General features: G+C 44.5%; 1 protein-coding gene across 1 annotated transcript; it reads left to right on the top strand.

Moving 5' to 3' along the window:
* Positions 1-6532: 6532 nt before the first annotated feature.
* Positions 6533-26166, top strand: LDLR (low density lipoprotein receptor). The gene is made up of 18 exons (XM_063931283.1): positions 6533-6811; positions 14688-14810; positions 14923-15045; positions 15986-16363; positions 16472-16594; positions 17790-17912; positions 18028-18147; positions 18883-19008; positions 19130-19301; positions 19428-19655; positions 19752-19870; positions 19978-20117; positions 20435-20576; positions 21218-21370; positions 21472-21744; positions 21981-22055; positions 22419-22579; positions 24766-26166. The coding sequence occupies exons 1-18, from the start codon at positions 6721-6723 to the stop codon at positions 24799-24801; spliced, it is 2706 nt and encodes a 901-aa protein (XP_063787353.1). The 5' UTR covers positions 6533-6720; the 3' UTR covers positions 24802-26166.
* The last annotated feature ends 788 nt before the right edge of the window (positions 26167-26954 follow it).

The following is a 26954-nucleotide window of genomic DNA, read 5'->3' as shown; positions in this document are numbered from 1 at the left end:
TCTGACTCAGGGATCACATTAGACAATCTTCTAGAAAAGCTTGAGAGCAGAACTACTGAGAGACTATGGGGGTCATTCCAAGTTGTTCGCTCGTTGCTGATTTTCACAACGGAGCGATTAAGGCAAAAATGAGCATGCGCATGGTACGCAGTGCGCATGCGCTAAGTATTTTAGCACAAAACTTAGTAGATTTACTCACGTCCGACCGAAGAATATTCATCGTTGAAGTGATCGGAGTGTGATTGACAGGGAGTGGGTGTTTCTAGGCGGAAACTGACCGTTTTCTGGGAGTGTGCGGAAAAACGCAGGCGTGCCAGGAGAAACGGGGGAGTGGCTGGCCGAATGCAGGGCGTGTTTGTGACGTCAAACCAGTAACGAAACGGGCTGAGCTGCTCGCAGTGTAGGAGTAAGTCTCGAGCTACTCAGAAACTGCTAAGAATTTTCTATTCGCAATTCTGCTAATCTTTCGTTCGCTATTCTGCTAAGCTAAGATACACTCCCAGAGGGCGGAGGCCTAGCGTGTGCAATGCTGCTAAAAGCAGCTAGCGAGCGAACAACTCGGAATGACCCCCTATGTGGCAATGGAAGTCATACAAATTTCCACCCATTTTTGGGTGGAAAGACAGAGGTTTTAGCTAATGACATATCATGAACTCAGGATTTTCTTTTTATAATAATTTTCCTATAAAAATCTAAGTACACAGACCACACAATTTCTATATTGGCAAGTGCAGTTTGTTTACTGGAGCCTATAAGGTATTTCAAAGATAAAGCCATTTATGAAGCCAGCCTTCACAACACTGGTCCTACAAATGCCACTATGATATCATAAAACACCTGGATCTGTCAATGCTTATAGATATATACAGCACAGGTGAAAGGATTTAAATGTGGCCACTATAGAATGTGAAGTTATAAAACATTTAAGCTTGCAGTCCAGCCCCAATAGTCTTCATTTTGTGCAAGACTATGTGCCTGATTCATAACAACCCGATGGTTTGAGTACACAGTCGATGTTTAAGGGTCTGTGTAGGAATAAGATCTGCTCTGTGCATGTGCAGAATGGGTTTTGCGATGCCGTTCGCAGTCCCTTGTCATCCGCAGTATGAATGATTGACATTCTGCAGCGTTCGGGGGCAGCACCCAGGACTGTTCTTTAAAAAGGAGGCATGTTGCCCCTGTTTTAAAGGTGTGACGGGTACAGGGCCTGTGTCGTCGGACACAGACTTCCTGGACCCCAGTGTCTGGATCCTACAGCCAACCCGCGTAAGCTTCAGCTTACTCGGGCTGGCCGTTGCCTGTATCGCAACTCGTTACTGAAGGTTGCGATGGTGATCCAAGGCTGAATCCTCAGACGCAGCACTCGGATCCTCACTAAAGGCCCATACACATTAGACGATGTCGCTCTGTGAGTGACATCGTCTAACGTTTCCCCCTCCCGGGCCGGCTGGTCGGCGGCCGCCTGTACGCACTGAGCGATATGACCGCTCATATCGCTCAGTGACGTCACGCCCCCGCCAGCCCTGTATGAAGGTCGTGGACGACAGTCCACATCCTTCATGCATGACCTACCGACAGCGACGATCGTTGCCGACCCGCGGGGCCGCGCATCGGTCGTCGCTGGCGGCATACACACTTGACGATAAAATGAGCGACGTCACTCAAGGAGGGGGAAAATGAGCGACGTCGCTCATTTTATCGTTAAGTGTGTATGGACCTTTATGCTAACAGAAGGCATCTATCTCATACAGACACCTCCTGTTGCATTTGAGTTTTATGTAGACGGAATTCCACAGCTGCTTCCTTGCGGCTGTGCAGTCCTATACTATAGAATCTCAGTTCAGGTACACCAGTGAAGGTCAACAACCGTTGAGTAGACCAAATGCCATTACAAATGCCAGTCAACACTATGCCATTACCTGCAGGACATACAGTGTCCCTTCCTTTTGATTAAATGTAAGTAAGGTAACAGTACAGAACCAGTGGACTTGCCCACAGTACCTAACCTATCAAATTTGGTCTTTTTTTCCCAAAGCTCAGGTTCAACCTGGTGAAGTTTATCAAGAAGCATAGGTGACATAGTTGCTTGAATCTAGAATGGTGGTGCTTGGGCTGAACCAGGAGCCTAATTAGAAATTTGTGGGCCCCATTGCAAAAACTCACTTATATACATTGGGCCTTGGCAGGGAAAGTAACCTCCACCCCACCCCCCTCAGCTATGGATCCCATAATAGCTACAACCCCCTGCTACCATGGTAGTTATACCTTTGGGCTGACCATCTGGATGTCTGCCAACTTCACTGCATTTGGCACCTACTGGCGAGAATTTCCCAACATGCCTGACTGTTATGGGATTGGTTCCAGTAGGGTTATCATCATCAAGCATGTGGAAGTCCAGTAGTAGCAATATCATCCCACTCACCCAGTATCATAGCCTAACATGTATTATAGTTATATAAATGTCCCCCTTGGTATTACTGACAATATCTGTTGATTATTACTAATCAGATGTCATGTCAAGTTTCTGTGATGACAAACGGCAAAATATTATTATGCAAGTATTTCAGCCTAGTAGATGTCAAAGTTCTCCTATAGTCTGTTTACATACAGCAGAGCAGATAAAAGGGAACTGATAAACATAGATGCATGGATTGAAGAGTTCAAGTTCACTTAAACGGCTTGTGTCTTCCTGAGGTTTATTACCCTCTTCTGTATCAATATATATATATGAAAGCTCTGAACTGAACCATTAAAACTAGTGTGTTTACTACTACTTCCTTTACAACTGTCTCTAATGATGTAATCTAATATATCTTAACACAGTTGTTAGACTTTGCTTATTATTATGTGTTCTTCTAGATTAAAACAATGACTCTATATTGTGATAACAGCAGACAACCAATCAGGGAATTGTGTATTCCTTTAATCAGTAGGTGGGTGGTGCTTAGGGCTATTAAAGTATATTTTCAATATATTGAGCATTGGCATTGTGCACAGCCATTTTTTTACCGGATACATTTTGCAATCTGCGGCTGCACTTTAACATTGTAGAAGTAATTCTAGGCACCTTTTAAGTAATGTAATAAAAAAAAACCCCATAAAACACACCCACACATAGGGATCCCGGCTGTTACATAGCTGGTGGGGGGGGGGCGAGCGCAACAATGCCCCTCGCTGCCCTCGCCACAGGTTCTATTCCCACTCTATGGGTGTTATGGACACCCACGAGTGGAAATAGACCATTATGGCCGGGATTGCGTGTGTCGGCATTGTTAGGTGTCGAGATTCCAGCATCGGCATCCTGACCGCCGGGATCCCGTCTGCCGGCAATGTAACCACATCGCCTTTTAATTGTCTACTGCCCTTTACAAATGATATAAAACAATGTCTATTTGGTTGTTCTGGTTTTAGTCAAACATTAGAGTACCACCATACTGGTATCCGGTCTCTGGGTCGACCACACTTAGGTAGACAGTCATTAGGTCGACCACTATTGGTCAACATGCATTAGGTCGACAGGGTTTCTAGGTCGAAATGGTCACTAGGTCGACATAACAAAAGGTTGACATGAGTTTTTCACAATTGTTTTCATTTTTTTAAAAACTTTTTTATACTTTACGATTCACGTCGATTACAATTGGGAACAGTAACCTGGGCGAGGCACCTTGCCCGAAGCTCGCGAGCCATGCGAGGGGACACGGTGCGCTAATTGGGGACCCCTGTCACTCGACGAAGGAAACAACACCAATTTTTTTTAAAATATCATGTCGACCTTTTGTTATGTCGACCTAATGCTTGTGTTGACCTATTTTGGGTGTCGACATACTGTCGACCTAGACACTGTCGACCTAAGTGTGGTCGACCCTATGAACCACACCCCACCATACTTGCCTACTTTTGAAAAAGCATGTCAGGGAGATTATGACAGCAACACCTATCAGCGCGGATGTCACTGCTACATCTGAGAGGCGTGTCATAACAATTACTTACATCCAAATGTAAATGAGCCCCAAAGTTAGTAAGATTTACTTGTTGAAGAAAAGACATTGATATTTTTCAGGATTTGTTCGTGTATTGGGGGTCATTCCGACAGCAATCGGATCAGAACTGAGCATGTGCCGGCGCCGCATGCCAGTTGTCGTTGCCTAGTGATCGCCTCTGAGGCAGAGGCGGTCGCTGGGCGGGAGGGGGCGCGGTCCGGCCAACGCAGGCGTGGCCAGACCGTTGGGGGGCGAGCCGCGGCGGCTTCGTGACATCACACGAGCCGCAGTGGGCCGGGGAGCAACGAGTAGCTCCCGGCCAGCATGCTAAAGCTGCGCTGGTTGGGAGCTACTCTTGAAGTGCAAAGGCATCGCCGCTGTGCGATGCCTTTGCACTTCTGCAGGGCGGGGGGGCGGCTCTGACATGCGGGGCGGACTAGCCCTGTGCTGGGCATCCCCACGCATGTCAGTGTGAATGATCGTAGCTGTGCTAAATTTAGCACAGCTACGATCAACTCGGAATGACCCCCATTGTGCTTTACAAGAGGTTCCATATACAGTAAGTGGCCACGAGAAATCTTATTTAAAATGCATGTAGCCATAGGGATTTGAATGTATGTATCTCTGATTTCTCTTTTTCCCCCCAAGAATGTAAAAGCTGCATACTGTAACTGGGATAAGGTGCAATCAGGGAGATTGCTGCAATTTCAGGGAGTCTCCTGCAGAATGCAGGAGAGTAGGCTACTATGGTACTATTATACCGCTTTCAGATTGCAAATGCCGGATCCCACCCGGTAAGAGAAACGTGTCCTTACCGGGTGGGATCCGGCATTTGCTCTGCTTTGGTGGCTTTCCGACCCGGCAATATACCGGGTCGGTTGCCATAGCAGCGGGCAGGGGGGGGGGGGGGCGCAACAGCAGCAGGGGCGGGGGTGGAGGCGGCGCTGGTAGATGAGCTCATCTCCTGCGCCGCCTATCCCTATGCTGTGAATGGGAACCGTGTCGCATCGAAACGGCTCCCATTCACACTGCACCTGACCCGGTATTCAACCCGGGTATAATCCTTCGTTTATACCGGGTTGAATTACCGGGTCAGACGACCCGCTAATTCTCGGAAAGTGCTTTCACATCGCACACTGACCCGTGTCGACACGGCAATATGCCGTGTCGATACCGGGTTATTTGTGCGATGTGAAAGGGGTATTAGTTAACATCTCAGCAGCATTAAACAAAAGTAAAAAAACATCCACCTATTATAGCAAGTCACTACTATACAATTCAAGCAACGCTCATTGTCAGCCTATCTATTGCAAAACAGATTAATTTATACAAATGGAATCTGGATCACAGGGATATTGGTTTACCCTGGGTGAGGACAGGTCACTGTTGCTGGATATATTTTAAAAGCTCTTCAAGTATATTACACGGGATGTAGTCAGGATCCCGGCGGTTAGAAAACCTATACCGGGATCCTGACCGCCAGAATGCCGGCAGCACCACTACAGCTATTCCCACTCCTGGATGTCCACTGAGCCTGCAGCATGGCGACCGCAGAGAGCCCGCATGGGGCTTTGCTGCCCTTGCCCCCTGCCAGCATTCTGGCGGTTGGGATCCCGGCGTCGGTATTCTGACCGCCGGAATCCTGACCGCCGGGATACTGTACCCAACCCATATTACACATGACCTCAGTCACCTCACCCTTGAAAGGTGACACTGTAGCATAGTGGTTAGCATTGTCGGCTTTAGTATCACGGTGCGTATATTAACGTCTTTTTGCCTGTGGCTTGCTCACTTTTCCGGGTGGTCAGGAGTGCCACACTATTTCCGGGAGCCTCCCAACCATTCCGGGAGAAAAGGCAAGTATGGGGTACACACTGCCCGATATATTGTGTGTTTAATTAGACAGCCGTTATATCATAGGCACGTCTGTTGGTGTGTACCACTGATATGTTTGTGAATGACGTCGTTCACAGACATATCCCGTCAGCCTTGCAGCAGTCGATGGCTGATATATCTGCAGATATATCGTGCATCCAACTGCCTGTACGGGTGGTCGCACACTTGCTGCAGAGACCGCCAGTGACTGACAGCACAACTGGGCGGGCTCATGTAAATGAAAAAAATTCATGTCGACCTTTTGTCATGTCGACCTAGTGACCACGTCGACCTAATGCATGTCAACCAATAGTGGTCCACCTAATGACTGTCGACCTAGAGACCGTATGTATGTATGTATCTATATATATTCCCCTTCCTGTAAATGAAGCTGCACACAGCTCTAGATCAGTTTGCATTATTTTGGCTTATTCCGAATACTCCCCTCCGTGTGTGTGTGAAGGCATGTGAGGTATGCAAGGGGAGTGCCCGGGGTACCTATGGGAAATGAGTCAGTGTCAGTGCCAGCCCCCATCAGTGTGTATTTTGCACTGCAGCCAAGGCATAGGAGTGATCTGGCGATGTCATATCATGCGTTTATAGACTCCTCCTCAGCTGGGATGTACTATGCCATATTTTAAAAATCACACCACTTTTAGTCCCAGCCTACTAGTGTGCAAAAAAAAAAAAAAAAATGAATTGAAATGCACTCAGGAGGACTACCCCAAACACTTAGCAATCTGAACCAGTAGAGCTAGCACCCCCTTGCACTACACTGCTCAGGACAGGGGAGCTGCATACTATATATATATTATATATATAGATAGATATATATATTTATATTAATAGAGATATAGAGGATTTTATGCACATCACTTCCAGCATGGGACGGTCCGGGCTGCCTGCATCAATTGCCTTGCTGCTGCTTCTCATTCACCTCAGTGCTGCTGTCTCAGGTAAGTGCATGTCCAGGGTGCTCAGTAAGTGACCATTGCATGTGGGGGGGCATTGTATGGTTATTCTCTCATTGGGTCTTTGGCTGATGCATTTATTCTGGTCTATGTGGCTGTGATGCACCGTTATCTGACTTATTGCAGGAGTATTATTATCACATGTAAAAGTGTAATCCAGTAAGGCATGGGTGCCTGTGCTGTTGTAAGTGTTCAGGGTGTGCTGGGACTTGTAGTTCCACACCAGCTGTGTGTGGCTGTTATTATTGTTTTGAGGTGGTGTATTGATGATGGTCTGTTGGATGTGACTGGGAGGAGGGGGCTGCTTTACCTCAGCTAATCGGTATAATAGTGCAGCAGGGGGCGTGTGAGGTAATGGGGGGGACTTGTGTGGCAGCATTGGGGGGTGTGGGTTCTGTTACCCGATTGATAGGTCACATCCAGGGTTTAATGTACTGATGAGTTGTGTGGCCATAGGAATCAGTGGCCGATCACTGGTGTGACTGAGTGACCGGGGTTCGCAGCAGCAGCTGGGCGACCACTGACATTTACACCCGGCTTCTGCTCCTGTCACACACGGAGACATTCCCTCTCTGGCCACGCCCACCTCCCCCTCTGATGTCATGAATGGGCACCCGCAGCCGGGCCTCTGATTGGGTGACGTGACATCTGCCGATCGCGAGCCTCCGCCCTTCCCACCAATGGAGCAACGAAGAGGCGTGGCACGGATGGGCTGTTTTATCCCGTGCCTTCGCCGGCTACTACGGAGTGGACGGGGCTCCTTTCCCGCCCTGTGCTGAGGGGAGGCGGGGAGAGGAGTCACACACGCTGGCTCTGCCTGTGTGTGCAACCCCCTGCTGCTGCTGCTAGGCTGAACCAAGGGCGTGGTGGGGCCATGTGTGCCGCTGATAATAAGCGCCTCAGCCCCTGCGACGTAGCACCGCCGAGCCGCTCCCTGTTTCCTTAGGTTCTGTTTCTTTTATCCTTCACGGTTCACAGGCAGAGAAATGACTGTGAGCCCGTGAAAATAGCTGCCCAGCATTTGTACGTCTCGTACAGCGCATATGTGACTTATGGGTCCATTTATCAACGAGTGATAAAGCTCGTAAATGATAAATGATTCGCCAGCAAATCAGCTCCCAACTGTCAATTTTTCAAACGCATGACAGATGAGAGCTGATTGGCTGGAGCACCATTTATCACGCAATTGAGTTTTATCCCTCCTTGAGAAATGAGCCCCGTAATCTGGTTTTGGCATGGTGTCCGAATAAATAACATATATCGTCCATATGTGTGTATACTATGCGTAGCGTGGCAAGTGTGGACTGCCATCAAATGATGCCTGGGCTTCCACCATCAGAACCTTCAATGCCATGGTAGCCGTTGTATCAAACTAATTTGATTGAAAAAACAAAAACATTGCAATTTGTTTGGGCGTGCGCAATTGCGACCCCTGGCCGTTCTCGATGTTAAACAGCTGAATTCTGCTGTATTTTAATATCGACTGGCCATAACTGCTACACCATTGGATAGCGGCTGCTGTCGGGTAGCCACCACTGAATGGTAATAGCCGTACCATCGCAATAAATACATTGATGTTGTTAAACCATCAAAATTCAATGTCCATCTCTACTGTAAACTACAAAGATCCTATCAGATGTGTGAGGTTCTGTTGGTGCCTCCAGCTGAGGTGTGGGAGGCACCTGGCATGGTGGAGTTGTGTGGTCCATTGGACCTTTAATGATAAAATCACAGGGAGGAAACCATCATTGACCATCTCTACTCCAACAATGTAGTATCAGTAGTCAGTATGGTGTCACAAGTAACAGTGGTTTCCAGTGTTATGGCCTTTAAAAAGCACCAATAAAACAACATTGTTAGCTCAGTGTGAATAGAGCATTCGCTATGTTGGGTAGCGTTACTAATGACACTTGTGTGACAACAGCAATGGAAAGCTGTTTACACCAGCATGGGTAAACACCACTGTCTTTGCTTAGGGATGACCATCGATAGAAGAGAACCACTGTACCTCCATCATCGATGGTGAAACTTTTGGCCGTCAGTGGCAAACCAACCATCGATGGCCATCCATAGCCTGGCCTCCCTTTCCCTGAGTTTACCTCAAGAACAGGTTTTGGGTAGTGGATTCCATACCTGTATCATAACTAGTGATGGGAAGTGATGGAATCTCTGCCTTGCATGGATACAAATGCGCAATTGCTCTTCTGTGACGTTTACTACTATTGGAAAATAGACATCTTGCCCTGTGAGCCCAGCACAAGACAGTCCTATCTCCCTAATACCCCTTTCACACTGCCAATGCCGAATCCCACCCGGAAATTGGAAACAGGTCCTTCTGTATATTCTGGCATCACACAAGTCAGATGTTATCTGTTTTCTTTTGTTTCTTAAACAATCTCCTAGCACTTGTCTGGGTTTTGTAAACATATATGCACTGTATACTCAGGCTCACATAAGAAAAATCTCGGTCAATTCACAAATGTGGATCTTTGGGTCACACGTGTACAAACGTCTTAAAAGAAGTGTAACGATTAGTCTATACCAGTGGTTTCCGAACTTTTTTGAATCACGGCGCCCTAGAATATCAGAGTTTTTTTTCACTGCACCCCTAGGCCAAAAATTTCTTATTGAGAAATTTAGAAAGAAATATTACATTAAGTAGATCGCGTTTATATGTCATCTTTAGGGTCAGTTGTGTGGTGAGGGACAAGATTTGCTTCTGTTTGGCCACATATTTTATGACTGGCAGCCACTAAAGCTTATTATATTGACCATGAATAATTTGAATTGGTCCTGGACCACCAACCCAGGGCACCCCTGCAAGTGTCCCGAGGCTCCCCAGGGAGCCACGGCACACAGTTTGGGAACCTCTGGTCTATATCATTTGCAAAATATAACATTTATATTATGTTCTACATGGATTCCAAAAAAGAAACCTGTAGGCCTGGGAACCCCCTTCAATCAAACAGATACAGAAAATAATGACTGCCTTAAAATTTCCCATGACTAACCCAGCAAAAAATACTACAGAGAAGTGTTGGTGCTCCTATAAATAATATTTGCTAAGACAGTTTAGTAAATGAAAGGCATTGTGTTTGTTAGAAGTGCAATAACTAATGTGATCTTGAATAATGTCCACCCCAAGGTCCTGTGTTTTACATTGATTGGAAGGGAACTTCCTTGAACCATGTTTCTTTAAATCCCTTATCACAAATTTTTATCGATAATACAATTATTACAAGACGTTGTACCAGTTAATCAGTAATGAGTCAGGACGCACTCCTCTTCAGTTCTCTGTAATGGAGGAGAGTTCTGTAGTAGCAGTTTACGTTGCAACTAAGTCCCTATGGCAGGATGTTGGCACGGATGTCCTAGAGAGCCACACCCTGAGCTGCTGCAGCTCGTCTGTGTACAGTACTTCAGAGAAGTCTGCAGGAATTTGCTGGTGTCAGAACTCACTGTTAAATAAATTAAGTGTAAAAAGAATGATTAATAAGTTTAGAAATCCCTCTCGGGATTATTTTCCCTCAAATCATGGTGCATGGTTGAAACTTACACTTTCATGCTATAGGCCCCATTTATCAAGCCTTGGAGAGTGATAATTAGCACGGTGATAAAGTACCAACCAAACAGCTCTTAACTGCCATGCTACAGGCTGTGTTTGAAAAATGACAGTTAGGAGCTGATTGCTTGGAACTTTATCACTGTGCAATTTATCACTCTCCAAGGCTTGATAAATCTGTGCCAAGGTCTTTTGGAGATTACTCTAAACCGTGTTATACTCTTGTATCCACTGTGCAAAGTACCACTCATTTAGGAAACTTGAAATTTTATTGTAATCTCCCCTGCGTGTAGTTTCAGAGGGCCTAACCCCCCAGATTTCTTGGCTATGAAAGAAACTGAACAGTTTCACATAGGAATGATTTAAACCATGTGTGAGGCCAAATTACGGCATTAAATAGGCTGGTGTGCAGGTATTACATTTTCAGCACGTGCCTTTCATGTTATACTGTAGCTTTTCCATGTTCAGCTTGAATAGAAGGATTGTAGTCATTGTTAGATACAATAAAGGGAGTTTGAAATGCAACTCTGGTTTGTTAGGTTTCCAGTGGCAGCCATTGTAGGTCCTCTGTGTGCAGAGCAATCGCCCTGATGTAGGACACGTGCGTGCCTAGTAAGCTACCTCTCGACTGTCTTAACACCAGTTGACCAATGTGCGTTGAGAAATATTCCCTTTTTCTTTTTACATCACTTAAGCATCTTTGTGAACCAACATCTTGTAAAATGATTTCACTTGATCATCTCAATAAAACCGCTTGAGGTTTATTTCAAACGCTGAAATCGGTTATGGTGATGTTTCTTTGGGTCCGTCTTTAATTTAATAAAGCCACCATTTTGTTTTGCGATACGTGAAGAAGCTGGAGAATTACTGCATTTTGCTTAGAGAATGTTGCTTAGTGAGCGTTTTGTCCCCTGGCTTAAACATTTGCTTGCGGCGCACTTTTCAGAATGTCTCTTTGATATAAATTTAGGATAAAGTTCAGATGTGGGTGCTGTGAGTGCTATGCGGTTAATGTTTAAGCCAAATGTGACTCTGAATACGCTGTTTCAACAGTGGGCGTTGAAATGTTATACTGTGCCAATATCGTGTTCTAAAAGTGGCTTTCCGGCTCTCTCTTTTACTGACAAGGTCCATAATAACTTTCTATGTGTCGTCATGCTTCTCAGTATCCCCTCAAACTTAGCATGTTGTACAGTTAAAAAGAACCTTAAAATGACTTGCCATTAAGTTATGGTCCATTTGTCTCTGTCCTATATAATATCGTTGCCAACATTTCATTATATTAGATGTCCTATCAGAGAGATGGCTCCCAGATGTTACGCAAGCTCACGTGCAGCCATGTGCAGTTCAATTTAAATGGACATAAGACAGAGTAGTCTGGCCTGCAAGCATAGGACACGAGGAGTAGAGGGTTAAAGTAAGAAATTGTTCAGTTCTCTCCAGAATAGCAAGTTTCGCTCGCAGGTAAAGGAAGGCTTGGCGTGTATTCAGTATCGTACATTTCTCCTTCCAACTTGTCATCGCCCACGTAAGGCTGGATTATACCAGGCTTACTGTATTGTAGTGATATGTGAAATATTAGCCACACCTAGGTGAAGTTAATATTTGTACTTTTCTTCACGCTCTGAAATATTCACACCAGCTGTATATTAGTTGCTGGAAGTGTAATAGAAGCTGGTGATAGCGCACTAAATACTCATGTACTTGATGTTTCTATTTCCATAACTCAGTTCTGCCCAGCTCTTCCAGAAAGAGATACAGTTGGGTAATTATTCTGATAGGGTTGGCTGACGTGTATATTTGTATGTTTAAAAAATAAATAAATATATATATATATATATATATATATATATATATATATATATATATATATAAAATGATAGTGACCACGACTGCCTACCGCACTTTCTATACAACCCAGTTATTTCAGACGTGTAAGCTGTTAATCGTTACAACTTGTGATTTATATGTTTCATCCCCCGACATACAGGGAGACATATGACATTACCGCACACCTGTCCTGTACAGGAATGGCTGCATACATCACTTTCACCTCCTTAGGCTATTTCCTTGTACAAGACATATATGGCTTCCTCAGCTGTCTTATTTGATTACTCTGTCAAACTTTGTAAGGAATATAAATGCGTACTGACAGAAGGAACATATGTGAGGAGTTACATTATCATCAAGATCACACTTAGGACTGCACATCATACACCTTATAATGCGCACCGCAAATGACTTTGGGTTTGTCTGTTTGGTCTGCCCAGCCCACCTGTGCAACATTAATATTTACTTTCCGGGCTGCGTGGTCATCATCTCTAACTAGGTTTGTTGGGGGTGGGAGAAAATATTAACAGATGCATATTGCAAAAAAGCTTCAGTGTCACATCAAACACCCATCTTCTTCATACGGCTTTAGAGCTACTCTTCTGCTTAAATCCAAAACTTACATTTTTTTACTTAAAATATGACTACGGCTTACAGTTTAGTCTGAGTTAGGGTGTAAATCATTAGGTTAAAGCAGGGGTGGGGAACCTCTGGTCCACGGGCCGTATAAGGCCTGCAAAGCCACTTGTTACGGCCCGCTGCTGTGTGTCAGGGGAGGAGAGTGCAGCAAGCGCCTCTCCTGCCCCTTTGTGCTCAGTCCAGCGGCGGCGTGTTTCAGCTGTCAGGGCAGGGAGGGGAGCGCAGCTATGTTCGGCGGCAACAGCGTGTAGGATCTCAAACTAGCTGCTAGTTCGTGATCGAATCAGGATCTGTCGCTGCCGGTCCATAAGCTCTGATAGGCCTACGACCGTTGGCTAGTTTGAGGTCCTACACGCCGCCGCCGCCCGACATAGCTGCGTTCTCCTCCCTGCCTGGCCCCTGACTGCTGAGACACGCCGCCGCCGGACAGAGCACTAAGAGGCAGGAGAGGCGCATGCTGCGCTCTCCTCCCCTGACACACACAGCAGCAGCGGTTAGCAGCACAGTGGGGTGGGGGGCATGTGTGGGGCAATGTGTATCTGGCAGTTGTGGGGCAATGTGTATCTGGCACTGTGGGGCATTTGTATCTGGCACTGTGGGGCATTTGTGTATCTGGCACTGTGGGGCATTTGTGTATCTGAAACTGTGGCAGCATATGTGTATCTGGCACTGCACTACTGGGGACATATGTGTTTCACGTCCCATTTGAATTGGCCATGCCAATTTTTTGGCGCGTGCGCCTTTGGCGCGCGCACACACAGTACCACTGAAGGGCATATCTACTGTGGGCATAACTACTGGGGGGCAAGCTAATTTTTAAGTTGATAATTTTTGTATGGCCCCCGATGGATTTTTATAAATATCCAAATGGCCCTTGGTAAAAAAAAGGTTCCCCACCCCTGGGTTAAAGGGACAAAATACCTTTATGACATCTGTCACATTTGGGATGCGGTTATGTGACCGGCGGTCTCCTGACGGGATCTCGGCATCTGAAAATCCTGCCGGTCGGCATGCCGACCAACAGGGACTGCACCCATAAAGTGGGAATAGAACCTGTGGCGAGCGCAGCGAGGGGCATTGTTGCGCTCGCCCGCCGCCGGCCATGTAACAGCTGGGATCCCCATGTGTGGGTGTGTTTTATGTTTTTTTTTTTATTACATTACTTAAAAGGTGCCTAGAATTACTTCTACAATTTTAAAGTGCAGCCGCAGATTGCAAAATGTGTCCGGTTAAAAAATGGCTGTGCTCCATGCCAAAGAAAAACGGGTAGCAGATTTACCCGTAGAGTATGAGGATGGAAGAAAATATCAACGACCATCGTTATGTTCTGTTTAATAGGGCATGTAATTTTTTTATTTATTTTTTGCATCATGTATATCAGTGGTTCTCAAACTGTGTGCCATGGCACCCTGGGGTGCCTCGGGACACTTGCAGGGGTGCCTTGGGTTGTGGTCCAAGACCAATTCACATTATTTATGGTCAGTGTAATAGAAAAAACCAGTGCTGGTGGCTGCCAATCATAAAATATGTGGCCAAACAGAAGCAAATCTTGTCCCTCACTACATAACTGAACCTAAAGATGACATACAAATACAATTTATTTAATTTATATTTCTTTCTAAATTTCTCAATGAGAAACTTTTGGAATAGGGGTGCCGTGAAAAATATTCTGATACTCCAGGTTGCCGTGATTCAAAAAAGTTTGGGAACCCACGATGTATATAAACACTGATTGTGCGGTGTTATTAAATTCCCTAATTGACTCTAATTATACATTATGTTAATTCTTTTCAATTCCATTAATTACTTTTTTTCTCTCCTTAATTCTAGGGATTACCAAGTGTGCCAGAACTGAGTTCCAATGTGGTGACGGGAAATGCATCCCATACAAATGGATCTGTGACGGCAATGAGGAATGCCGCGATGGGTCTGACGAGTTTTATGAGACCTGCAGTAAGTTCTTGTACTGATTAATGATAACAATAAATAATTTGGAAAAGCTGTCTGAAATATGTGCAGAAGTAAAGGCAACTCTATCTATAACATGTTGCTGGTCTCCTCTCAGTCTCCAGAACATGCAGCCCCGACCAGTTTAGCTGTGGTGGCAGGACAAACCGGTGTATTCCCAAGTCATGGAAGTGTGATCAGCAAGAGGACTGCGAGAATGGCTCGGACGAGAAGGACTGTGGTAGGTGTCGCATATAATCCCGCAATCACACATCACCGTAGCCAGAGCTGACATGTCTACATTTACCCCAGAATTAGGTACTTCAAGAGGGATCTCACAAAACCATTTCTTAATGGAGCGCTACTGCGACTTCCCAAATAATAGAACCAAAGAACATAACACACATTTCTAATGTTATAAATACATGATCCCGACACTATTAAAGTTCACCCATTGCCTTTATGGAGTATTTGTGTATGTGTGCTGAACTAGTAGCCGTGAGAATACAGTTATACCAAATCACTAGGAGCAAGTTATATTGTAGCACCAGGAACATTGTTCATTGAGGAATGAGGCCTACAGTGCATCATGTGTTAGTGGTGTCCCTGGTAAACTGATACCTCTTTCACACCGCACAAATAACCCGGTATCGGCCTGGCATATTGCCGGGTCGACACGGGTCAGCGTGCGGTGTGAAAGGGACATAGCCGAAATCCCGGGTAGCCTGACCCAGCAATTCAACCTGGGAATAAAGCAGTGTTATACCCGGGTTGAATACCGGGTCAGTGGCTGCGTAAACAGGCTCCCGGGTCGCATCCCGTTTACTACAGCAGGGAGAGGCAGCGCGGAGATGATCTCATCTCCGAGCGCCGCCTCCACCCCCGCTGCTGGCTCCGCCCCCCGCTGCTAAAGCAACCCACCCGGCATATTGCCGGGTTGGGGAAGCCAGCAGCAGCGGCCAATGCCAGATCCCACCCGGGAAGGACCCGTTTCCAATTCCCGGGTGGGATCCAGCATTGGCAGTGTGAAAGGGGTATGACAGTCTGTTTGTTCAGTTCAAAAGCTGTCCGCACCACTGTGTAGATGGAGAATGCACTTCAAGTTCATGTCACACAGAGAACATATAGATTTGTGTGTTCGATCCGCACATCATAAGTAACGTGGCCTCTTTCCTGTCTAGCTGCCAAGCCCTGCGCTTTCGATGACCAGTTTCAGTGCCGCAGTGGGATGTGTATCTCTCTTGCCTATCAGTGTGACGGTGAACATGACTGCAATGATGGCAGTGATGAAGACGCTTGCCCTCCCCCCACCTGCAACCCGGCATATTTCAATTGCAAGAACTCTACCGTCTGTATCCCCAAACTCTGGACATGTGATGGAGATCCTGATTGTGAAGATGGATCTGATGAGGAAAACTGTGAAGGGAAGGATCCAATAAAGACAGACAAACCCTGCTCCTCTCTGGAGTTCCACTGTGGCAGCGGCGAATGCATACACATGAGTTGGAAGTGCGATGGAAGCAATGACTGCAAGGACAAGTCTGATGAAAAGGACTGTGGTACGTAACTGTCTGGGACATTTCACGAGCAGTATGTACTGGGTAAATAGAGGTACGTAGCGAAATGTGGGGAACTTATTTTTTTTTTCTGTCTGATTTCTATGACAGTAAAACCCACTTGCCGGCCGGATGAGTTCCAGTGTAATGACGGGAAGTGTATTCATGGAAGCCGGCAGTGCGACAAAGAATACGACTGTGAAGACATGAGTGATGAGCTGGGCTGTGTAAATGGTGAGTGTTATGCATGACAAAATATACGTATACAGTAGTCACTCTTCACGCCCTCATTGCAGTTCTGTATTTATATATATATATATATATATATATATATATATATATATTTATTACCGGGAAAGGTTATGAAGGAAGGTCAGGGGATCCTAGGGAGAGCAGGAACCCAGCACAATATCGTATATTGACAGACATGGGGGTAAATTTACTAACATGGGAGTTCTATTTAAGATGGGATGTTGCCCATAGCAACCAATCAGATTCTACTTCTCGTTTATCTAGCACCTTCTAGAAGATAATATCTGGAATCTGGTTGCTATTGGCAACATCTCATCTTAAATAGAACTCCCATCTTAGTAAATTTACCCCATGGTATAATTTGTGTCGTCTGTAACCTAATATTTTCATGTAAGCCTTGCTGCCATGGAATTTAGCCAAGGTAAACCAAGTACAGAGCGTGGGGACTGTCTGACTTTTGCGATGAGAGTCAACTCCTGCATCAGTTTGATCTGTTTCCCTTTAAGAACACATACATTGACATTGTTATTTCCCTAATAAGGGGTATGACTTCAAGAGAGACCTATTCTATGCCCCAGTTTTAGATGGACTGTGGTGTAACAGTAAAACATGGGGTCTAATCTTAACTGTTCTCCAGTGATTTAAGATATGTGAGAGATTTCTACCAATAGATTGAAACCTTGAATATACACCAAAAGGGTGGGAGACATATGAGAGGATTTTATACTTGGCTTATTCTGTCTTAGTACAAACACCAAGCAAAAAACTCAGAACCAACGCGTTTCACACACGCACTTTGGCAGCAATCTTTGATAATAATTGATTTAAATTAGTGTCTTCTTCAACATTAAACTTAACTTGTAGATTTGGGAGGGAGACTAAAGGCTGTGCAGTTAAAAGGAAAAAAAAACCCATAGATCATCTGTGTAAAGAAAAGGCTTGGTAGGTCCCATTTTTTTATTTGTAAGGGTTGAAAAAGGTGGTTGTTATCTGTGACCAAAGCAGAAAGGGGTGGACTGCAAGGATTAACATTAACGTGCAGGAGCCCAGGCCTAGGTTATGGAGCGCTTCCAATCTATGCAGTCAGACAAGATTGTCTGCTTATGTGGATCACAGGCCTCTGATGGTGGAGCTCTCAGGCTCATGGTCTTTATTGTGTTGTCTTTTCTTTAATCAGTGACAAAATGTGAAGGCCCCAACAAATTCAAGTGTCACAGCGGGGAATGTATCAGCATGGATAAAGTGTGTAACAAAGTCAGAGACTGCAGAGACTGGACAGATGAACCTATAAAGGAATGTGGTGAGTGTACCAAATGTTTATGCGACCGATTGGCTGATCAAGGCGGTCCTATATTCTACAGCTTCTTCGGAGACTTCTTCAGTACTAACTAAAGCTATTGTCTCCTTTTCTTTAGGTGAAAACGAGTGCTTGAGAAACAATGGGGGCTGCTCCCACACCTGCAATGACCTTAAGATTGGATATGAGTGCTTATGCCCAGAGGGCTACCGCCTTGTGGCCGGAAAGAGTTGTGAAGGTAACTTGTTGCCATGTACTGTATGTCTGAACTACTTTTTTTTTTTTAAAGAAAGCCAAAAATGTTCATTATCTAAATCCTGGTGTTTTACACACATGCTGTGACAGTATTTAATAGTGTATTCTCACACATCCAAGCAAAGGTCAGCAGCCGGGATTGCTCCTTTTGCAAATAATGATAGCCATGACCGGCATTACCGTCCCTTATAGCAGCATGTCCAGGAGAGAGCCGTGGTTTGTCTCACCCTGTCTTCCCTCACTGTTTGCTGGGCCAAATGTTTCATACAGGAGGTGTAAGGAAGCAGATTGTTTACATGACTGACTGACAATCACATGCACGTCTGGTGCCACGTGGCACAGTCTGGGCAACTAATCTGCCCTTTTACCCTAGTCGGCCCTTAGTATACCTAATTAGACCTGTAGATCTTGTTCTTCAACCAGCTGTTGCATAAATATTTGATTGTTAGGTTTTATTATAACCTGCTGTATTATGTTACGTTTAATATAGACGCAAAGACCAACCAGTGACAGTTTCCCAAACTCCGCCATTACAATCCAAGTTCTAGGGGTATCCATGCTTGAGCACAGGTAGTCAAGTTGATTAAACCACCCAAACTCAAGCATGGATATCCTCAAAACCTGGACTGAGATGACAGAGTTTGGGAAACGATGAGCTAGTATATTTCTTGTATAAATTCACACCATCACTCACTATTCCCACTCTCTTCACCCACAGATATTGATGAATGTCAGGAACCCAACACCTGCAGCCAAATCTGTATCAACTTGGAAGGAGGCTACAAATGCGAATGCAACGAGGGTTACCAAATGGATCCTGTAAGCAGAACCTGCAAGGGCATTGGTGAGTACAGTTTAAGGACACCTTTTACATATTTAACACATACATTTGTGATGGCATACACATCTAATCATGTCTGTTTTCTAAGGTTGCCTTATCTCTGACTTCATTCTGTATGTTATAGGCACAGTGGCTTACCTTTTGTTCACTAACCGTCATGAGGTGAGGAAGATGACACTAGACAGGAGCGAGTACACAAGTTTCATCCCGCGTCTGAAGAATGTGGTGGCTTTGGATATGGAGATCGCAAGCAATAAAATCTACTGGTCTGACCTGACACAGAAGAAGATTTACAGGTAATTGAGGAGTGACCCGGGAAAAAGTCCCTGTCCGCTGTGGCATTAGATCCCTGTGTTTTGTTCTGAATGTTCCCCAGGCAGAAATGAGAAGCTTCAGATGTTTTTGTCTTTGTTCCTCTGCAGCGCCTTGATGGACAAGGCTCATAACTTCTCCCACCACGAGACAGTGATCGGAAATGAAATCCAAGCTCCGGATGGTATCGCGGTGGATTGGGTCCATGCTAACATCTACTGGACGGACTCTGCGTATGGCAGCATATCTGTGGCAAACACTGCAGGGTCCAAGAGAAAAACGCTCTTCAAGGAGGGCCTGGCAAAGCCGCGTGACATTGTGGTGGATCCCACAAAAGGGTACGGGAAATGCAGAAGTAGTAGATAAAGATGTAATATGATGGTATTATAGACAATAGTTCCAGCATTAACTCTTCTTTCATCTGGGTATGTCAGGTTTATGTACTGGACTGACTGGGGCATTCCTGCCAAAATCGAGAAGGGAGGCTTGAATGGAGTAGCCAGACAACCCCTGGTCATTGATAACATCGAATGGCCCAACGGAATCACTCTAGGTGTGTAATTTATCCGTCTTATAGTTACCTCATATACAACAGTAACTTGGTGTGACAAGAGATGTGTGGTTGCTTTACTTATATACATTCCGTGTTGTCACCTTTAGACCTGATTCATCAGAGATTGTACTGGGTGGACTCCAAGCTGCATACTCTATCTAGCATCGGCGTTTCCGGAGACAACAGGATGATGGTCATTGCTGATGAACATCACTTATCTCACCCATTTGGCCTCACCATCTTTGAGGTAAGTCTACATTCATATTGCGCCGTAGAGAGCATACATTTCCCTCTCTGATCAGTCAGTTTATCTTGTCTTCTGCAAATCCTATAAGCTTAGCGGATAGCCATTGCAAAGGGATGTGCAAAAATACTCTACAAAAAATGCTCATCGATAAGATGAGCAGGAGAACTGCTGGTAGTTGTACCTATCCAAAAACTATGCAGTATTCCACATCTATGTCAGTGTTTGACTTCTGTGCCTTAGTCGGTTGTCAGGATTCATTGGTTACTCTTCTGTCACTTTGGGATTTATTTATGCATTTCTTTATATTTTATTTTAAGGAGCTTGTGTTCTGGACTGATATTGACAATGAAGCTATCTTCAGCGCCAACAGGCTGACTGGGGGAAACATTAGGAAGGTAGCAGAAGATCTCTTGTCTCCAGAAGACATTGTCTTGTACCACAATCACGGACAACCTAAAGGTATGAGGCGCAATAGTACCTGTAGGAGGGCTGCTGGCGTTCAGAGAACCTAGCAGACTTGTGTTATGATGGCTTTTCCTTTCTTATATATTGTTTCCGCTCTCTGCAATGACTTTAGATTAGTGGACTGGAAGAGTTCCCAGGTGCATCAGTCATTGGAAGCCAAGTTTTTGGAGACTTGTCACCTACAACCCTTAAAGCCAGACATTACTTGATACTTTATAGTTGAACTATTTACCAAATATCAGTGGAATCACTGATGCATTGATGTAATTTGTAATTTCTTCTCCGGGTTCCATAGGGCTCCACAGGGGAACATCGGGGTTATGGTACTTATTTTAGACTTTAGCGAAGATAGGAGAGGGGCAATCATTTATTCACAAGGAGTGTGGCTCTCATTGAGTTGTATCAAACCTGCCCTCAATGTTCTGGAGATGTCATGTATGCATCAGGGGAGCAAATATATATTTGTGTGTGTATATGTGTATATATATATATATATATACACACGTGTGTGTGTGTGTGTGTGTGTGTGTGTGTGTGTATGTATTCTAGGACCTAATTACACAAGAACTATGTTTGCTACCTCACTGTGATTATTTTTAATCGGTCCTCAATATTTTTTTTTTCTTCCCTTTTAGCTGAAAATTGGTGTGTTTCCCAAAATCTTGAGAATGGAGGTTGTGAATACTTGTGCCTGCCAGCCCCACACATCAGTGTAAACTCCCCTAAGTACACTTGCGTGTGTCCCGATGGAAAACACTTGGGACTAGATATGAGAAGCTGCGTGAAGGGTGAGTTATCCTGTATACAGGACCCTCTCAGCATAGAAGCCTGTGTAGCATTCACTCGCCATTGTACAGTATTTTAACAGATGTCGTTGTTGTTTCTCCAGAGCAAACTTCTCCCGACGTCTCTCAGTTCACCTCGCCTCCCGTCACTACCACAAGCTCTCCAGTCACAACGCCCAGGAGCACCACCATCCTTGCTAAAATTCTCACTACACCAAAGAGGCCTTCGACTATTAATCCTGAAAAGCGAACTACAAGGCCCGTAACAACTAGTGCACCTACAACAAGCCAGCCGGCCACTAAGCCCAGTACCCCGCGGAGTGAGAAGAGAGATCCTGGTCATTCTACTTCGGATCTTACAACACAGTCATACCAAGGTACAGTACAAGCCGTCTCACACACAGATCCTCCCATCGTGTGCTTTTGTTGTAATGTGTAGTTCAGAGTATTAGACAACGGCGCATCATTATATCTGTATGTTGCATTAAAACTAGCTTAGTGTTTAGAGCTCAATGAGAATGACGTCTTCTGCGTTAAATTGTCTACAAGTGACAATGTATTGTAAAGACACATGCGATGCGTTACTGAATTCTGCCTTTTCTCTGTGTTACAGATGGGAATGACGTACGATTGGGGACTGCAGATTCCCATGCCCATTCCAACGCTCTCTATGCTGTCATTCCTGTTGGTAAGTGTCTGCTCCATCATTTTATTCACTGTAACGTAAAAACCTTTAGCTGGCCTGTTTGTATATGTGTAGCTGTTTATATTAGCTATATGGCCATAACTAAACCCCTACACTTATGGTTCTGTTTCCTTCCACTCTGCTGTGCTGTTGGGAACAAAAACTCCCAATCCTGTCTGCTAGAAATGTTTTAGTATTGATGGCTTTGGTAGTAGTGAAAAGTGAAGAGCAGCAGAACTGACACGGACTTGCCTGGGTTATTAAGGGGCAATTGAATTCCAGCATATGGGGGATGAATTTGTGTCCAAACTCTTCAGTGTGTAGGATAAATGTAGTAATCTTCTCCATCTGTGTGTTTGTTCCCAGTTATAATCTGCTTATGTGCGTTTGGAGGCTTTCTTTTGTGGAGAAACTGGAGACTGAAAAACACCAACACCATTCACTTTGATAATCCTGTATACCAGAAAACAACAGAAGATGACGAGATCCACATTTGCAGAAGTCAGGACGGATACACATATCCATCGGTGAGATATAGTTTATTCATGTGCATAGTATGACCAAGTGACATGCCAAAATATCTTGTGGTAAATATAACATACAACATAAGGAAAACGGTTAAATATATATAAATATATATATATATATATATATATATACACAAAGCATATATATACACAAAGGTGCGGCACTCCAAAGAAGTAAACTTCAACGTTTCAATGCCTTTATTTGTGTGGCATTTTCATCAGGTTGCGACACAAATAAAGGAATTGAAACGTTGTGTATCCATGGCCGTTAAAGTTTTCTTCTTTAGAGTGCTGCACCTGCTGCTTTGTATTCTGATTTCCCTGTGAGGGCACCCGTTAATGTGAATTTCTAAGGGGTTGTGCCGGGTCCTTTGGATGGATGGATGGATGTATATATATATATATATATATATATTTCCAGTTATCTTGGGGCACACTGGAACCTTGGGGTGTAGAGGCCATGTGTCACACAAAGTCTCAGCCTATGGGAAGTGTGTGAGGTGCTTCTGTGCCTGCATTGGATTTGCTGTTTCATTCCTTCATGTTCTTTTTACATTCGCTTCAATCACCACAGTGATACAAATACAGGGGTTAAGACTGTATGTTACTAGGAGGGGACCGAGGAGGTGCTGTTCGGTGCCTCCTGCTGCTGTTCCCACTCTCTATAATGAATTGCCTCCATGCCGAGCACTACTGCCGCAGTTAGTGACTGTGGACACGGTGTTGCTAGTGCCACCAGACAGACCGACGCGCTAGGAGAGAAGAGTTTCCAGGTGCATCAGTCATTGGACCCAAGTTTTTGGAGACTTGAAGTCTGCAGCTATACCTTGTAAGCACCATAGTACTGCAGTTGTCCAGTTTATGCAGCAAGGTCTATACAAGTTGGTGCAAGCCATTCAGGACATTGAGGAGCTGGAACTCCTTCCTTAATTTAAGAAGAAGAAGAAACAGTCTATTTATTTTCCTTTCTCTACGTAGAAGATTTACCTTGTAGAGCAAACCTGACAGGAAATTCCAGGTTCCATACGGACAAGCAGGATTGTTAGTTCGGGACCCTTGTTTGAAACCCAAAAGCAGAACGCATTCTTTCCAGAATATTATTAAAGGGATTTGTACAAACTCTCTGTTGGGTCTCATACGGACATCTGTTGAGCTTTGCCTTGAGATCTTGGAGAATATGGTCTCGACCTTCAAGGTATTGCCATTTGTACGTTTACTCAAGAGTGTTCCAGATCGAGCTCGTATCAGAATTGCAATTTCACCATCATTTGACCATCCAGTTCATCAGACTGTCTCCAAAGACATGTTAGTAGCTCCACTGGTTGCTTAGAGTGTTGTTTTGAATCCTTAGACTCTTGACGGATCTGTGTTAGAGCTGAGTGGTGTTAAATGCTCTAGTCATCTAGACAGAGGACATACTCCATTGCGGGCAAGGAAAAGCCATACATATGTTGCCAGACAATGGCATTGTGGTGGCATACAGTATGTCATCCATCAGTGAGACACCAAGACCTCACTTGCAATTAGGGAAACCAGCTGCATAGTACGTTGGGCAGCACGCAATGTTCCAGCAATCTTAATGGTGTACATCCTGGGAGAGGAGAACTAAGAAAAAGGAATGCCTTACACCCCAGAGAATGGGTCTGTGCATCCGGAAGTGTTTCAGCAGATGGTGAAAAAATGTGGTTCAGTCAGATATCATGATGAGGGCATCTTGGTTGAACCACAATTTGGAGTGCTTCTGCCAAAGGAAATTAATCCCAAAAGTGTTTTTGGTAGCTGGAATTTGCATCCCATCAAATCTTTATCTGATTTACCAATACCATCCAATAGTAATGTATGCACGTGTTCAATATCTGGGGGAAAGTGAAGGACGTACAGATGATAGTGGGGGTATTGGACTTATTGGACATTATCAAGATAGCAGTGGGTCCATTGTGTATCGTCCTATAAGACAGGACCTGTTAACCGAGGGGTGGTTTCTTAACACAGGTTTCACGTCGGTTAATAATGCCGATTGTTAATACAAAGGATTTCTAAAATGTAGAACTTTATGCCTGTTGGTGTTGTTGTTTTTTTATTATATTTTTTTTGTCATATTTCCCACCTTTTAGTACTATTTTAATAATCTTTTCAGAGCAGGCTGCTACTAAACACTGATTCACGGTCCTTTCTTGTCTTTACAGAGACAGATGGTGAGCTTGGACGATGACGTCGCTTGAACAAACCATAACCAACTGTGCCTATCACCAAACTCTGCTGCTCAAGTATATCAGGGGCAATGACTGCTAAACCAAAAGTAGAATTACCATATTTTATACCATCCAAGCAACAGTGCCACTCTGCACAGCCTGGAACCCTTTTTGTTATTTGTCTTGTTTATCCCACTCTACCTAACAAATGGTCCACTATGTACAGTGCCCAGGGACTGCAGTCACCGAATTACTGACTTATTTATGAAGATTCTTGTTTTGTTGATATCGTGCCATTTTTACCTCCCTCCTGCCTCTTTCTGCATTGTGAAAGCTTGTAGGCCTGAAAGAGGAATCAACGAGGGCGGTGTGGGATAGGAAAAGACTGGAAGGTGAAAATAAAAATGTAATGAAGGACTATATGTGACGATCCTGCTGGGGTTTAATTTTTGTTTTGTTTTAAAAGCACAAGTCGTTCGTAAACACTAAAATGGAAATTCCAAACCAGAGAGGAATAAGGAGCAAAGCACAGAGAGCTTGTACGGAGTTGTGGAAGTAATGTCTCAGGGCATCAGATGTATATGCCTTGGGTTAATCTCGGGGTCGACGCACGGCCATGTTTTATCAGGCTCTGCCTTTCCGCTACAATGTAGCAAGCCAGAAAAAGGCCACAAATCACCAACAAGTGCCTAGTCTACTACAAACTATTTGCTTCTTATCTTTTGTTTATTTTTTCCTTAAAAACCCGTCCTCCACCTGCACTTTTTCCTTTGTCTCAAACATGTACATTTTATGTTTGTTACATTTATTCGCAAGGCTTCTGGATTGTTTAGCGATGCTTTTCTCACCTGCCAGTATCCGACAGGGTGTGACGGTAGAAACAATGTTTTGAACATGGAATCTGGGAAGTTTGGCTGTTTCTTAAGCTTTAATACTCAATCATTGTTACTGGATACAAGGAGAAAGAACTGTTTTAAGCGGTGCTACCTACAAATGAACAATGGGAGAGGATGCTCAGCCGTGCTGTTGCTGACCACGCTGCCTTAATATAAACTGGCGCAATTACTTTTTTGTCTATACTTGAAATATCCATATGGGCTGTAGAAGAGATTTTTCTATACCGCGAAAAGGCCTTATCCTAGTCTCCACTATTGTCTCCCTTGTCTTGCTTCGTAGAAAGTAGCCAATCTTTAATTGCAGTATTGAAATCAAAACATCCTGCCTGAACCTGTGAAAAAAAAAGTTGCTTTTGTTTTTTTCTGTGAAGGGTGTAAATATTAATTTCTGTACAGTTGTTTTGCACATTTTTTTTTTTTTTTTTTTTGCTGTATATACATGTTGATTGTGTCATAAATGGGAAAAGTTTAATATATAATTTATTTATTTCTAAAAATATTTTGCGTCTTGTGTTTTTATTTTGCCGTGTGTAATACTGTTGTTTTGTCCATCTAGCCGTGAGAAAGGGCTGTCTTTCTAGCTACTGTGCTGTTGCACTTCACCCAGCATTAAAAGTTTAGAGTTGGGTGGAGCTCGTGTAAGTTTATGGGCCGGATTCAAATTATATTGCACCCGCTATCTCCCGTCTAAAGTGACGGGAAATAGAGGAGCGATATTCAAATGTGCCCCGTTATAGCGCTGATTGCGCTCATTAACAGTCTGGTTTAGGCGTGTCAAGCGCCTAAACCCAACTAAAGTAATGGGCGCGATCATGAAGAGACCCGTTTGGGCGCCCAAACGGGTCTCATTACACGCATTTCAGCTCGGTACTTCCGGGGGTAGCGAGCTGAAATGAAGTTGTCGGGCAGTAACATTAGAATACCGCCGGCGGGAGGGAGGGCGGAACATTTGAATCCTGCCCTATATGTGCACTCTGTGTACTGTTAGCTGGTCCCTGATGCTAATGATCTTCCCATTATAGTGATATGCAAAGAATAGAGGCAGAAGAAAGCCACAGACGAGGGGAAAAGAGGCAGCAAGAAGCCACAGACTGATAGTTATATAATAGACGGAGCAGGGTACCCAGCAGCACATACTGCAGCAGTGATATGAGGAGCAGGAAGGCACAGACTGATAGTTATATAGTAAAAGGAGCAGAGTCCCCAGCAGCACAAAGCAGTGATGTGAGGAGGGCATTAGAGGCAGCAGGAAGACACAGACTGATGGTTATATAGTAAAAGGAGCAG

This window comes from Pseudophryne corroboree, chromosome 6, assembly GCF_028390025.1.
Source record: "Pseudophryne corroboree isolate aPseCor3 chromosome 6, aPseCor3.hap2, whole genome shotgun sequence".
NCBI lineage: Eukaryota > Metazoa > Chordata > Amphibia > Anura > Myobatrachidae > Pseudophryne > Pseudophryne corroboree.
The sequence above is the reverse complement of the archived record's forward strand: the minus strand, read 5'-3'. Positions and strand labels throughout refer to the sequence as shown.

Excerpts from the sequence above, each read along its gene's own strand:
- LDLR (XM_063931283.1), top strand. The coding sequence starts at position 6,721 with ATGCACATCACTTCCAGCATGGGACGGTCCGGGCTGCCTGCATCAATT. Across the intron at positions 19,871-19,977 it reads GCCCAACGGAATCACTCTAG|ACCTGATTCATCAGAGATTG; the intron begins GTGTGTAATTTA and ends TGTCACCTTTAG. Across the intron at positions 22,056-22,418 it reads CTATGCTGTCATTCCTGTTG|TTATAATCTGCTTATGTGCG; the intron begins GTAAGTGTCTGC and ends GTTTGTTCCCAG.